The 14,352-nt window shown below is 43.9% G+C and overlaps 1 protein-coding gene across 2 annotated transcripts in view; it reads right to left on the bottom strand.

Moving 5' to 3' along the window:
• Nucleotides 1-14,352, bottom strand: part of LOC139416195 (actin filament-associated protein 1-like) — a 60,729-nt gene that overhangs the window by 39,332 nt on the left and 7,045 nt on the right. For both annotated transcript variants that reach the window (XM_071164580.1, XM_071164579.1), the window contains exons 2-3: nucleotides 10,073-10,201; nucleotides 9,581-9,663 (exon numbers count right to left, since the gene is read on the bottom strand). In XM_071164580.1, the coding sequence (XP_071020681.1) occupies nucleotides 9,581-9,663; nucleotides 10,073-10,201 (212 nt within the window). The remainder of the gene's footprint in view (nucleotides 1-9,580; nucleotides 9,664-10,072; nucleotides 10,202-14,352) is intronic.

Here is a 14,352-nt window from a genome sequence, read left to right as displayed (position 1 = left end):
AACGTTTTGGGGGAAAAGGAGCGAAATTGGTTTTCCATTTGTGCTCCAGTTTTCAGGGAAACTTTTTCCAAAAGAGTTTATACGCACAAAGGCCCATGGAGGTTGGTGACTCTTCACGCCACGGTCCCATCACGTGATCTTTTAAAAGTGTCACTGCTCGTCATGAGATTTCCTTACCGTAATAAAAAACGTGATTAAAAATGGAGATTTACCGCTTGTTGTGTCGTTTCCACAGAGATGTGGTAGCCGTTTCATCGTGGATTTGTTGTTCTGTGTCAACAGTAAATCATATTTAATTGCCTTTGTCCATGACACAATACGATGGTGAAGTGACTGCATTTAACTGCGGTTAGACCAACCACCAAGTATGGGAAGTCCACTGAGAAACTAATGCCCAAGCAAGTGATGGCAGGGCCAATTTTGCCTAAGTTGGCCATCAATACCACAGTATATTGAAACGAACACCCCAAACCAAATCACAAGCAACTAACTAAATGGGTGAATTGATTAATTGGGAAGTGATAGATTCAGCTCCAGGCTCATACTGTGTACGCACATCAAGGCTTCATTTAGAATGGTGACATTGTTACATGCCAGCACTAAATGTGTCTCTCTTTTAGGTTAGAATTGGATTGACCAAATACAGAAGAATCGGGCTTATCCAACCACAACACAGCAATGGCCATTGTGACAGACTATTGGCTTTCAAGTGGTTGTAGTTAGCAATTCTTATCAGTAATGTTCTTTCTTTTCAACCCCACACAAGGTTTTCAACAATTCAGACACTTGCAAAAAGAGACCCCTTTAAATAGTACTGAAGACCAACTCAGTACACTGTAGGGATAGGAATGTGTGTATGTATAGAGTTCCACGTGAGGAAACGTTCTACAGTAGACTGACATGAAGGAAAGCACACAGAGAAGAAGAAAAATAAATCAAGGAACTCACAAACACAGTGGGAGAGTGATTCCACTGTGTGAGTATTTTTGTGTGTGTGCATGTGTGTGTCTACACTAACTCGGACACAAAGCCCTCGGCCGAGACACATATTTATCTTAACGAGCGCTTGGGGAGGAAGCGAGGAGGAGGAGCGAGTTGTCTCAGTCAGGAGTTGAGAGAGAGAGAGAGAGAGAGAGAGAGAGAGAGAGAGAGAGAGAGAGACAGATAGAGAGAGAGAGAGAGACAGACAGAGAGTGAGAGAGAGAGAGAGAAAGGCAAATTAAACACAAATGGAGCTCGTCTGCCTCAGAGAGACAAACACAGCTAGGCGGAGTGGAGTGGATAACCGAGTGGACTGGAGAACGGAGTGTGTGGTTGTGTGTGTATGAGGAAGATAGTGTAAATGCTCTGACTGTATACACAGAACTATGTGGACACCCCTTCAAATTTGTGGATTCGGCTATTTCAGACCCACCAATTGCAAAATCGAGTACACAGTCATGCAATCTCCATAGACAAACATTGGCAGTAGAATGGCCTTACTGAAGAGCTCAGTGACTTTCAACGTAACACCGTCATTGGATGCCGCTTTTCTAACAAGTCAGTTTGGCAAATTTCTGCCCTGCTAGAGCTGCCCCGGTCAATTGTAAGTGCTGTTATTGTGAAGTGGAAACATCTAGGAGCAACAACAGCTCAGCCGCGAAGTGTAGTGATGAATCACGCTTCACCAACCGGCAGTTCGATGGACGAATCTGAGTTTGGTGGATGTCATGAGAACGCTACCTGCCCGATTGCATAATGCCAACTGTAAAGTTTGGTGGAGGAGGAATAATGGCATTCTAGACAACTCTGTGCTTCCAACTTTGTGGCAACAGTTTGGGGAAGGCCCTTTCCTATTTCAGCATGAAAATGCCACTGGGCACAAAGTGAGGTCCATAAAGAAATGGTTTGTTGGGATCATTGTGGAAAAACTTGACTGGCCTATACAGAGCCCTGAACTCAACTCCATCAAACATCTTTGGGATGAATTGGAACGCCGACTGCGAGCCAGGCCCAATCGCCCAACACCAGTGCCAGACCTCGTTAATGCTATTGTGGCTGAATGGAAGCAAGTCCCTGCAGCAATGTTCCAACATCTAGTGTAAAGCCTTCCCAGAAGAGTGGAGGCTTCAATAGCGGCAAAGGGGGGGACCAACTCCATATTAATGCCCATGATTTTGGAATGAGATGTTGGACGAGCAGCTGTCCACAGACTTTTGGTCGTGTATCTCTGTATGTCCACGTACAAATATGTGTATATCCGGCGTGTGTATGCGAACAAGAAAGAGAAAATGTGTGTGTATGAGTGGCTCTCTATGAAAATGTGTGTAGGGGGTGGATGGGTTGATTTGGGGGAGAGGAGGAGGTGAGGTGTGTGTGGGGGGGGGGGGGGGGGGGGGGGGACTCGCCAACATCAACACAGATGGAATTCATTTGTCTCAGCAGCAGGCCTGGCTAGGCTTGCCCCATACTCTCCTGCATCGAACTGGGACGGAGCAGCACCACTCTCAAACCCACACTCCATGCAATGTATCTGAGAGCAACTGAGGCTGGGCCATTCATCTGGCTCAAAGTAATGACATCAAATAGAGGCACATGTACATGCCTAACACCCTGTGTGATGGCTATCGGTAAGGGTCAAGGTGTAGACTGAAACCCTGCTGTTGAAACACCACAGGGAGCGTAGCCGAGATAAAAAAGGGAGAGCGAGAGACAGAGAAAGACAGAGAGAGATAGGATGGACTGTTCCCACGAGGTTTCAGTCAGTCTGTGTCAATCTGAACGCCTGGTGGCAATTATGACTGCCTAATCACGGCCAGCTGTGTGTGTGTGTGTGTGTGAGAAACATGGGAGTACAAGAGTAAAGAAACTCCCCCTTCATCCTCTGTCTGATACACAGATTTATGAGGTGAGGGTTGGATAGTGTTGCAGTGTATACCAAAACTGCTATACTTTTCCAATACAAGAACATTAAACATTTTGTTACTTGTAGTACTTCTGTCAAATGTGTCTCGCGTCACATCGGCATTGTGAGGATCGAGTCTGTCTGGTCATTAGACTGAATCTTCTCAAGGGGGCTGTATAGCTCGCCAGGCTGCACTTGCGCAAGCCATTTTTGAGCAGCAAGCAAAGGGAGAGAAAATGCAGACAGCATGGCTCCTTCAAAGGGAAACATCATCCCTTGTTGACAACACTGGCTGCAGAAGCTAACTATGGGAATACATTTATTACAGAGCAGCCCACGAAACAACTAAGCAAAAGGTGTTACAAAGCAGAGCAGTGCAAGGGAGGGTTAGTTCCAAAACATAAAAAAAAAAAAAAAAAATGACATATGACATTTGCATTGTAGCGTTGTCAAACTATGAAACTTTGAATTCTTTTTGAGTGACAATGACATGAAAATATATTCAGCGTGACATTTGTGAGCATTATAATATGATTAGACAACTCAAAAGGACAGTAGCCACTAGCCAGCCAGCAGCCCTGGGCGAAGCGTGGCACCCTGGGAAGTGAATTGCACTCTGAGAATAGTACTATGATGTGTAAAATCCATTGTTTTTCTATGGCCTATAGACGATCTGATCTAACGAGCTTCAAAGTGTGTTTTGTGTCGTTTTGGAACCAAACTATTCATTTAATACATTCAATTATTTAGCTGTAATGAATTATATGTCTAATGAATGTCATTTGACACAATATTATGGCCATAGATTAGCAAATTAACACTGATATGTATCAAACTACATTTAAAAAAATATTTAGACATAATTGGTTTGGCATAAGAAAAATGTAAGGTATTCTGTTATTTAATATAGTGTTCTTTTTTTTTGCAAGAATTTGAATATAGAATATATTCTATTTGTTCTACCAGTTATCAACATTTTGTTCAATGTTTTTTTTAAAAGTAAAGCCCAGTGGTTATTCTGTGTCTTTAGCTAATATGTTATTTATTTTTGCCCTGGTATTGTTTCAGCATCGAGTATCATTTTGCTATTGAGTACAATTTCAGTATCAAGTATTAATATACTAAACTGGGTATAAAAGTCCAAAATCTGGTATCGTGACAACACTAGTTATAGGTACTTTTAAAATGACTCAAGAAGCCCCTGCACTTAGTGAGAGTGCGTGAGTGTGCGTGTATACCCAGAGTACTGCCAGTGACTGAAGGTCAAAGAAGGGCCCTGTCCTTCAAAGATAATTAGATAAAAATCCAAATAACTTCACAGATCTTCTTTGTAAAGGGTTGAAACAGCGTTTCCCATGCTTGTTCAATGAACCATAAACAATTAATGAACATGCACCTGTGGAACGGTCGTTAAGACACTAACAGCTTACAGACGGTAGGCAATCAAGGTCACAGTTATGAAATCTTAGGACACTAAAGAGGCCTTTCTACTGACTTTGAAAAACAAAAGAAAGATGCCCAGGCTCCCTGCCCATCTGCGTGAACGTGCCTTAGGCATGCTGCAAGGAGGCATGAGGATGTGGCCAGGGCAAATAATTGCAATGTCCGTACTGTGAGACGCCTAAGACAGAGCTACAGTGAGACAGGACGGACAGCTGATCGTCCTCGCAGTGGCAGACCACGAGTAACAACACCTGCACAGGATTGGTACATCCGGACATCACACCTGCGGGACAGGTACAGGATGGCAACGACTTTCATTTTATTTTTTATTTAACCTTTATTTAACCAGGAAGGGCTCATTGAGATTTAAAATCTATTTTTCAAGAGCGTCCTGGCCAAGATAGGCAGCACCAAGTCATTACAAAAATGAATTACAAAAACAACAACTGCCTGAGTTACACCAGGAACGCACAATCCCTCCATCAGTGCTCAAACTGTCCGCAATAGGCTGAGAGAGGCTGGACTGAGGGCTTGTAGGCCTGTTGTAAGGCAGGTCCTCCCTCACCAGACATCCCCGGCAACAACGTTGCCTATGGGCACAAACCCACCGTCGCTGGACTAGACAGGACTGGGAAAAAGTGCTCTTCACTGACGAGCCGCGGTTGTGTGTCACCTGGGTTGATGGTCGTTTATCGTCGAAGGATTGAGCATTACACCGAGGCCTGTACTCTGGAGCGGGATTGATTTGGAGGTGGAGGGTCCGTCATGGTCTGGGGCGGTGTGTAACAGCATCATCGGATTGAGCTTGCAGCCATAGCAGGAAATCTCAACGCTATAAGTTACAGGGAAGACATCCTCCTCCCTCATGTGGTACCCTTTCTGCAGGCTCCTCCTGACATGACCCTCCAGCATGATAGTGCCACCAGCCATACTGCTCGTTCTGTGCGTGACTTCTTGCAAGACAGGAGTGTCAGTGTTCTGCCATGGCCAGCGAAGAGCCCGGATCTCAATCCCATTGAGCACGTCCGGGACCTGTTTGATCGGAGGGTGAGGGCTAGGGCCATTCCCCCCCAAAAATGCCCGGGAACTTGCAGGTGCCTTGGTGGAAGAGTGTGGTAACATATCACAGCAAGAACTGGCAAATCTGGTGCAGTCCATGAGGAGGAGATGCACTGCAGTACTTAATGCAGCTGGTGGCCACACCAGATATTAACTGTTACTTTTGATTTTGAACCCCCCTTTGTTCAGGGACACATTCTATTTCTGTTAGTCACATGTCTGTGGAACTTGTTCAGTTTATGTCTCAGTTGTTGAATCTTGTTACGTAAACGCAGTTGACAATGAGAGGATGCTTCTTTTTTTGCTGAGTTAATTTTATGTTTCCAATAAAAAAACTAAGCGATCTAAGTATCCAGATCCCTCTCTACACATGGAACAGTTTCCATCCTCACCCCTGCAGCCTCAAGAAACTCACTGTCTACAACCGACATTAACCTTTCACAATTATTTTCATTTCCTGGAAGTAGGGCTCTGAGTTTTACCTGACACCTTGACCATGTGACCTGGTCAGGAAAACTCCTGTCCTGGAGTTAAGAGCCCTTAGCCTGGTTAAACCAGACTGGGACCTGAACTCACCAAGTGAAACAATGGTTTCACAGGTTTAACCAGGCTACAGGGCCGTACCCTTGTTTACTAATCTATCTACTCTCGAGGTAAAGACAAGCACTAAGCACCCTCTATTCTACAGTCTGCGTGTTAACAGGAGTGGGATAGGGTCGTGACACTGTGTTGACGAACAACCATTTCATTGATCCCTGCTTTCCTGTCTGGCCCTGACTGAGGACAGTGTTAGACTGGAATCACAGAAGACTGGGGCTACTGTGTGGGAATGAGCAAGAGAAGGGAACTCTTAATGGGGTTGAGCTCATTCAAGGCCTCAGGTTTCAAAAATGTTTGCAGTGGTGAAGAAATCGTCACATGAACACCTCCAATATGCTGTCGCTCTCTTGAGCATACACACACAGTACTCTCTCATACATTTTCCCTAACACGCACGCACACACACACACACACACACACACACACACACACACACACACACACACACACACACACACACACACACACACACACACACACACACACACACACACACACACACACACACACACACACACACACACACACACACACACACACACACACACACACACACACACACACACACACACACACACACACACACACAGGAGGGGAAGCCTGCTGGGTGGTTCAAAGTGAGGTTGATTTGGCTGGTTGGAATAAAATGCCCCACTCTTTGTCTATCTGATTAACAGATATCCTGTAAGGGTCTCCTGACCCCTAATTATATTAGAGCCTATGTATGTGTGTGTGTGTGTGTGTGTGTGTGCGCGCACACGCTGTGGGGAAAGGGTCAATAAAAAGTCAACTGCCCTGGCACAAATAACAATTCTTAGCGACAGCGGTCCTTGCCTCTATCAACAGTCTCTTTCTAACTAAATGCCACCCATGTGACCATCATAACTCTTCTGTAGTGACTGAGAGGGTCTGTGTTAGCATGTTAGATGACCTTGCTAAAGGATGTTATTATGCTTATTCTAGAATGCACTCAGTGTACAAAACATTAGGAACACTTGCTCTTCCCATGACATACTAGACTGACCAGGTGAATCGAGGTGAAAGCTACTATATGATCCCTCATTGATGTCACCTGTTAAATCCACTTCAAATCAGTTTAGATGAAGGGGAGGAGACAGGATAAAGAAGGATTTTTAAGCTTTGAGACAATTGAGACATGGATTGTTTGTGTGTCATTCAGAGGGTGAATGGACAAGACAAAATATGTAAATGCCCTTGAACGGGGTTAGGTAGTAGGTGCCAGGCGCACCGGTTTTGAGTGAGTCGAGAACTGCAAAGCTGCTGGATTCTTCACGCTCAACAGTTTCCCGTGTGTATCAAGAATGGTCCACCACCCAAAGAACATCCAGCCAACTTGACACAACTGTGGGAAGCACTGGAATCAACATGGGCCAGTATCCCTGTGGAACGCTTTCGAACACCGTGTCAAGTACATGCCGCGACAAATTGAGGCTGTTCTGAAGGGGAAGGGTGCAATAATGGGATTTGAGTCTCAATTCTTATTACATGTATTATTCCTCCCTCTCTCGCTAACATGCACTATTACCTACAGGAATGGAGAAGACAGAGTTACCAAGGGAGAGAGAGAGAGAGGGAGAGAACATTGGAGCGAGATTAAATGTTTGTGAACTGAAACCAAAGACGGTTGGAAAAAAACACCACAGCTACTTGGACAGTTTTCCAGAGGGCAGCATTGCAATATAATGAATGGTAATTTCAAAGGGAGAGGAAGAGAGAGAAATTGACTGTATGACCCCGTAACCCCTCCCTCACCCCCTCCTCCTCTCTCAAAGTATTCCGGGAAGTGCAGCCAGGAGTTCCAGAGTCCAGACACACACTAGGGTCAGGAGAGGAGGACAGAGATAGGATGGTTCTAATTACAAACTCTACTGTAAGGGAGTGTGTGTGTGTGTGTGTGTGTGTGTGTGTGTGTGTGTGTGTGTGTGTGTGTGTGTGTGTGTGTGTGTGTGTGTGTGTGTACTCGTTTTCCTACCTTATCATCAGGACCCCAATGTCCTAACAATTCACTGAATGTCCTGAATTTGTTCAAATGCTATTTTGAGTTCTAGTGTTGGGTTAAGATTTTGAGGAATAGGGTTAGGTTAAGGGTTAGGGTTAAGATTTTGAGGGATAGGGTTAGGTTAAGGGTTAGGGTTAAGATTTTGAGGGATAGGGTTAGGTTAAGGGTTAAGATTTTGAGGGATAGGGTTAGGTTAAGGGTTAGGGTTAAGATTTTGAGGGATAGGGTTAGGTTAAGGGTTAGGGTTAAGATTTTGAGGGATAGGGTTAGGTTAAGGGTTAGGGTTAAGATTTTGAGGGATAGGGTTAGGTTAAGATTTAGGGTTAAGATTTTGAGGGATAGGGTTAGGTTAAGGGTTAGGGTTAATCTTTAGGGTCAGGGAAAATAGGATTTTTGTACTCCCCAAAAAGTCCTGAAATGTCAAGAAAATAAAGCTGTGCGGATGTGTGTGCGTTGTCTCACACACTCCTCACCACAGCTTTGTAGAACAAGGTGTGGGTCATTGTCATGGTGAAGGGGTTTGATGGGATAGCATGGCACACCCGGATACGATCAGACGCATCCGCTCGGAGACAAATGACACACACACACACACGCGCATTCTGTTGCCACAACACACACACACACCCACGCGCATTCTGTTGCCACAGCACACATCCACATATATTAAACCGTGCTTATGTGTTGTTGATGAGTGTCAGGGGTTGGGAGGTGGTGAGAAAGCAGAAACATATCGATCTCAGAACTACCCTTTCTACTGATTTAGAAGAGACTGTTAAAACACCCTGAAACACTTCACATGGTTACAACATCCTCCAATATGATTGGATGTGACATTCACGGGACAGAGTACTGCATGCGATCTGTCTTGAGCTCACGGAACATGTCTCAAATGTGTCAAGTTACTTGTGGTTGCAGGAATTTCCTCTTGAATGACAATAAACATCATCAAGCGATCAATCAAGTTTATTGGCTGTGTTATGATCTGATCCAGTACAAATAACTACCATGCCCAGTCAGTAGACTACCATGCCCAGTCAGTAGACTACCATGCCCAGTCAGTAGACTACCATGCCCAGTCAGTAGACTACCATGCCCAGTCAGTAGACTACCATGCCCAGTCAGTAGACTACCATGCCCAGTCAGGAGACTACCATGCCCAGTCAGTAGACTACCATGCCCAGTCAGTAGACTACCACGCCCAGTCAGTAGACTACCACGCCCAGTCAGTAGACTACCACGCCCAGTCAGTAGACTACCACGCCCAGTCAGTAGACTACCATGCCCAGTCAGTAGACTACCACGCCCAGTCAGTAGACTACCATGCCCAGTCAGTAGACTACCACGCCCAGTCAGTAGACTACCACGCCCAGTCAGTAGACTACCACGCCCAGTCAGTAGACTACCATGCCCAGTCAGTAGACTACCATGCCCAGTCAGTAGACTACCATGCCCAGTCAGTAGACTACCATGCCCAGTCAGTAGACTACCACGCCCAGTCAGTGAAGGGTAAAGTGATGTAAAGGTGGTGATGTCAGAGGTTAGGGGTCAGAGGTGATGTGAGGTTGTCTTACCAGCCAGGGTTGTGGGATCTCTGGGAGGGGCATCTGAGGGGGGGCCGGGAGGCTGCTGTGGATCTCTGACTTGAACGAGGGCTCTGAGAGGAAGAGAGCGATAAAAATAGATTTTAGAGACAGTGGAAGACTGCAAAGTAAAACACAAGAAGGGACAATAATTGGAATTTGGTTTCATCCATGTTATGTTTCTAAAACAATAAGATGGATCAGATTGACATATAATAGGGATTGAGGTGAACTGAACGGACTAAAGTTGTGTAATAGTTGATGTGCGGTGGTTGGGAGTCTGACCTTAACTGAACTGAGGTTGTGTAATGATTATGTGGTTGAAGTGGACAAAGGGTGTGTGAAGGTTGTGGTTCTGGCCTTTAGCGTTGGGTACCCTATGCAGAATGTTGGAAATGAGCGGACTGAGGTCGTGCGTAAAGGTTATGTGATGGTTGTAGGTCTGACCGTGAGGTTGTGTAAAGGTTGTGTTTAGATTCTGACCATTAGCGTTGAGGACCCTGTGGAGGATGTTGGAGATGAGCATCTTCTTCTCCCTGACCCCAGAACTCAGATACTCCCTGTCCAGCAGGTCCAGGAACAGACGCAGCTCACACACCAACTCCTCCATGGCTGCAGAAAGACACAGGACACAAAACGATAGAATGTTAGACAGCACACACGCTCGCAAACACACAGGCTATTAACGCATCATACTCATGGCCAGCAAAGGTGTAACGGAATAATGTGGTTATGACCAAGTCGATGTCAACACTCTCTGTAGGCTCTACCGTTTCAACAGCATTCAAAGACTCTTGGGATACAAACGCAAGCTAACTGACGTATCCAAAGCAGAATGTAGACACCATGATTAAGAGTTGCCCAACCGAGGCTGGCACTGGCATTAGACCTGAGGAATCTTCCCTGCCATCAAAGTTCATTTGCAGCTCTGGGAACATATACATTCGCTAACCTTCTACGCAGACAAACAATAGGCACAGCCCATATAAAGGCATAGATGGATGTGTAGGTGCCTGTGTGTGTCTCTCACTGGGAGGGAGAGAAGGGTATGGATCGCTTCACGTCGAGTTATGGCGGTGATATGAGTGTTAGGCTCTGCACATCAGTACAGAACTCCTCTGTAGATAAAGAGAACACACCTCCCGTCTTTCATGGTTCAGCCCTGTCAGTTCCAGCAGAGCGTGTAATAAACATGTCTAATAAACATGTAATAAACATGTAAACAGCGTGTAATAGGCATGTCTTATTGCTGATGACGACATATGTACTCTAAATAGTGGACGTTCATTGACGGGCCCCCTAGAAGTTATGGTTGGTTAGCTAAGGATATAATCAGAGGCCCTATATGTGGTTTGTTCCGTAGAGAATTCCCCAGGCCTCCCACTATGACGGAAAAACACACACTCACGATGAAACTATCATTTAACCCCTGCAAAGGCATAATTCCTCACAGACCATACTTGTGTGTTTTGAATGATTCCATTAAAACAGAAATCAGTTCAGTTGAACTCTGTGAGGAGCAATACCATTTCTAGGGTGGTATATTTTGATAGACCTATTGAGTAATGCATTATGTCATAGCAAATGGTAATGCACTTATCCGCATCCCCTCCCCATGCGAAATCTGACTGACAGCTCGCGAAACGGTTTGGAATGTTCAGCACACAGCAGTGTGCAGAGTGATTTGAACATGGTCTCAATTGACGTATTGTTTTTGCCAGACACCTACGATGATATAACATCTAGTAGGCCCTGTAAAAGCCCGAAGGACCCCCTTGACAGCTCTATTAATGATAGTGATGTACAGTTTGGGGGATGGTGGCCTAAACCTTTGATCAGTGCGTCTGGCATTGAGATTGGTGCATACCGTTGTCTGCCAGAGACATGTACGAGGTTAGAAAACACATCCATATTTTACTCTCACAGCTACTGGGACTGGGAGTCTTTCTCTATAGCTGTACAAACAGCAGCTTTCACACATTCCTGTTGTAATCTTATTATCCTTTGAGAGGGGAGGGGGGAGAGAGAGACAGATACCCATTTCAGACAGGACGTGTGGTATATTACCTATATAAAAAAAAAAATCTAAGGCAACGTTTATATGACCCCCTTTCAAACAGACCCTTATTTAGCACCTTCTTGCTGGTACACTGCAACAACAACAACAACAAAAATCAAGTTGCTTCAAATTATTATTATTGGTTCCACAGCCATGCTTCAACTATACATTATATTTGGGTAAAAAAAAAAAGTGCTGTGCAACTGGTTACCAGTGGTGAAAAAGTACCCAATTGTCATACTTGATTAAAAGTAAAGATACCTTAATAGAAAATGACTCAAGTAAACGTCACCCAGTAAAAGAATACTCGAGTAACAGTCTAACAGTATTTGGTTTTAAATATACTTATGTATCAAAAGTAAATGTATATATCATTTCACATTCTTTACATTAAGCAAACCGGAGGACACAATTGTATTTTTTATTTACGGATAGCCAGGGGCACACTCCAACACTCTTTATTTAATTCACAAACAAAGCATTTGTGTTTAGTGAGTCCGTCAGATCAGACTCAGTAGGGATGATATCTTGATAAGTGTGTGAATTTGACCATTTTCCTGTCCTGTTAAGCTTTCGGAATGTAACGAGTACTTTTGGGTGACAGAGAACATTTATGAGGAAAAAGTGCATTGATTTCATTAGAAATGTAGTTGAGTAACAGTAAAAGTTGTAAAACATATAGTATCTGTAAAGTACAGATACGCCAAAAAATGACTTAAGCAGTACCTTAAAGTACACACACAGACACAAACCTTGCTTTGAACATACGTTTTCAACTTAAATATTTTACACACGTTGACATACATGATTACATTGTGCATGTCCATTTATACAGTCATTATTATTCAACATGACCCTCACTTGAGGTTTGAACTCAAAATCTCTTGGTTCATGGCAAACCTCTAGGTTCAATTATCATTTAAATCAGACTACTTTCTCATCATTGACTCGATTGACTTTTCTCAGTAATTGTAGGGATTTCTGTATAGTTATCTAATGTTGGTGGGTAATACGGGTCTGCATATTAGTCTATTTTTAATGTTACTCCTTAACTAAAAAAGCTTTTCTAGAGAGAGAATGAGGACTTTAGGCTGGGTTTCAATCCCTATTATATGTAATTCTGTTCCATTTTATTGTTTAGAAAGACTACATGGACTTTGGTTTCATCCATGTTTTGTCCCTTCTTGTGTTTACATGTATAAGGACTTGGTGACAACAGCTGATGTGAAAATAGCTTTTTAAAATTAAATTCTAGAGAGATGTGGGGCATAGCCAAGGACTAAACAAGTACAGCTGAAGTCGGAAGTTTACATACACTTTGTTGGCGTCATAAAAAAATTGTTTTTCAACCACTCCACAAACTTCTTGTTAACAAACTATAGTTTTGGCAAGTCAGTTAGGACATCTACTTCGTGCATGACGCAAGCAATTTTTACAATAATTGTTTAGACAGATTATTTCACTTATTATTCACTGTATCACAATTTCAGTGGGTCAGAAGTTTACATACACTAAGTTAACTGTGCCTTTAAACAGCTTGGAAAATTCCAGAAAATGATGTCATGACTTTAAAAGCTTCTGATAGGCTAATTGACATCATTTGAGTCAATTGGAGGCGTACCTGTGGATATATTTCAAGGTCGACCTTCAAACTCAGTGCCTCTTTGCTTGACATCATGGGAAAATCAAATGAAATCAGCCAAGACCTCAGAAAAAAAATTGTAGACCTCCACAAGTCTGGTTCATCCTTGGGAGCAATTTCCAAACGCCTGAAGCTACCACGTTCATCTGTACAAACAATAGTATGCAAGTATAAACACCATGGGACAACACAGCCATCATACCGCTCAGGAAGGAGACACTTTCTGTCTCCTAGAGATGAACGTACTTTGGTGTGAAAAATGCAAATCAAATCAACAGCAAAGGTCCTTGTGAAGATGCTGGAGGAAACACGTACAAAAGTATCTATATACACAGTAAAACGAGTCCTATAATCGACATAACCTGAAAGGCTGCTCAGCAAGGAAGAAGACACTGCTCCAAAACCGCCATAAAAATGCCAGACTACGGTTTGCAACTGCACATGGGGACAAAGATCGTACTTTTTGGAGAAATGTCCTCTCGTCTGATGAAAAACAAAATAGAACGGTTTGGCCATAATGACCATCGTTATGTTTGGAGGAAAAAGGGGGAGGCTTGCAAGCCAAAGAACACCATCCCAACCGTGAAGCACGGGGGTGGCAGCATCATGTTGTGGGGGTGCTTTGCTGCAAGAGAGACTGGTGCACTTCACAAAATAGATGGCATCATGAAGAAGGAGAATTATGTGGATATCATGAAGCAACATCTCAAGACATCAGTTAAAGCTTGGTCGCAAATGGATCTTCCAAATGGACAATGACCCCAAGCATACTTCCAATGTTGTGGAAAAATGGCTTCAGGACAACAAAGTCAAGGTATTGGAGTGGCCATCACAAAGCCCTGACCTCAATTCTACAGAAAATGTGTGGGCAGAACTGAAAAAGCGTGTGCGAGCAAGGAGCCCTACAAACCTGACTCAGTTGCACCAGCTCTGTCAGGAGGAAAGGGCCAAAATTCACCCAACTTATTGTGGGAAGCTTGTGGAAGGCTACCCGAAACATTGGACCCAAGTTAAACAATTTAAAGGCAATGCTACCAAATACGAATCGAGTGCATGTAAACT

Source organism: Oncorhynchus clarkii, chromosome 9, assembly GCF_045791955.1.
Source record: "Oncorhynchus clarkii lewisi isolate Uvic-CL-2024 chromosome 9, UVic_Ocla_1.0, whole genome shotgun sequence".
Lineage (NCBI taxonomy): Eukaryota > Metazoa > Chordata > Actinopteri > Salmoniformes > Salmonidae > Oncorhynchus > Oncorhynchus clarkii.
The sequence above is the reverse complement of the archived record's forward strand: the minus strand, read 5'-3'. Positions and strand labels throughout refer to the sequence as shown.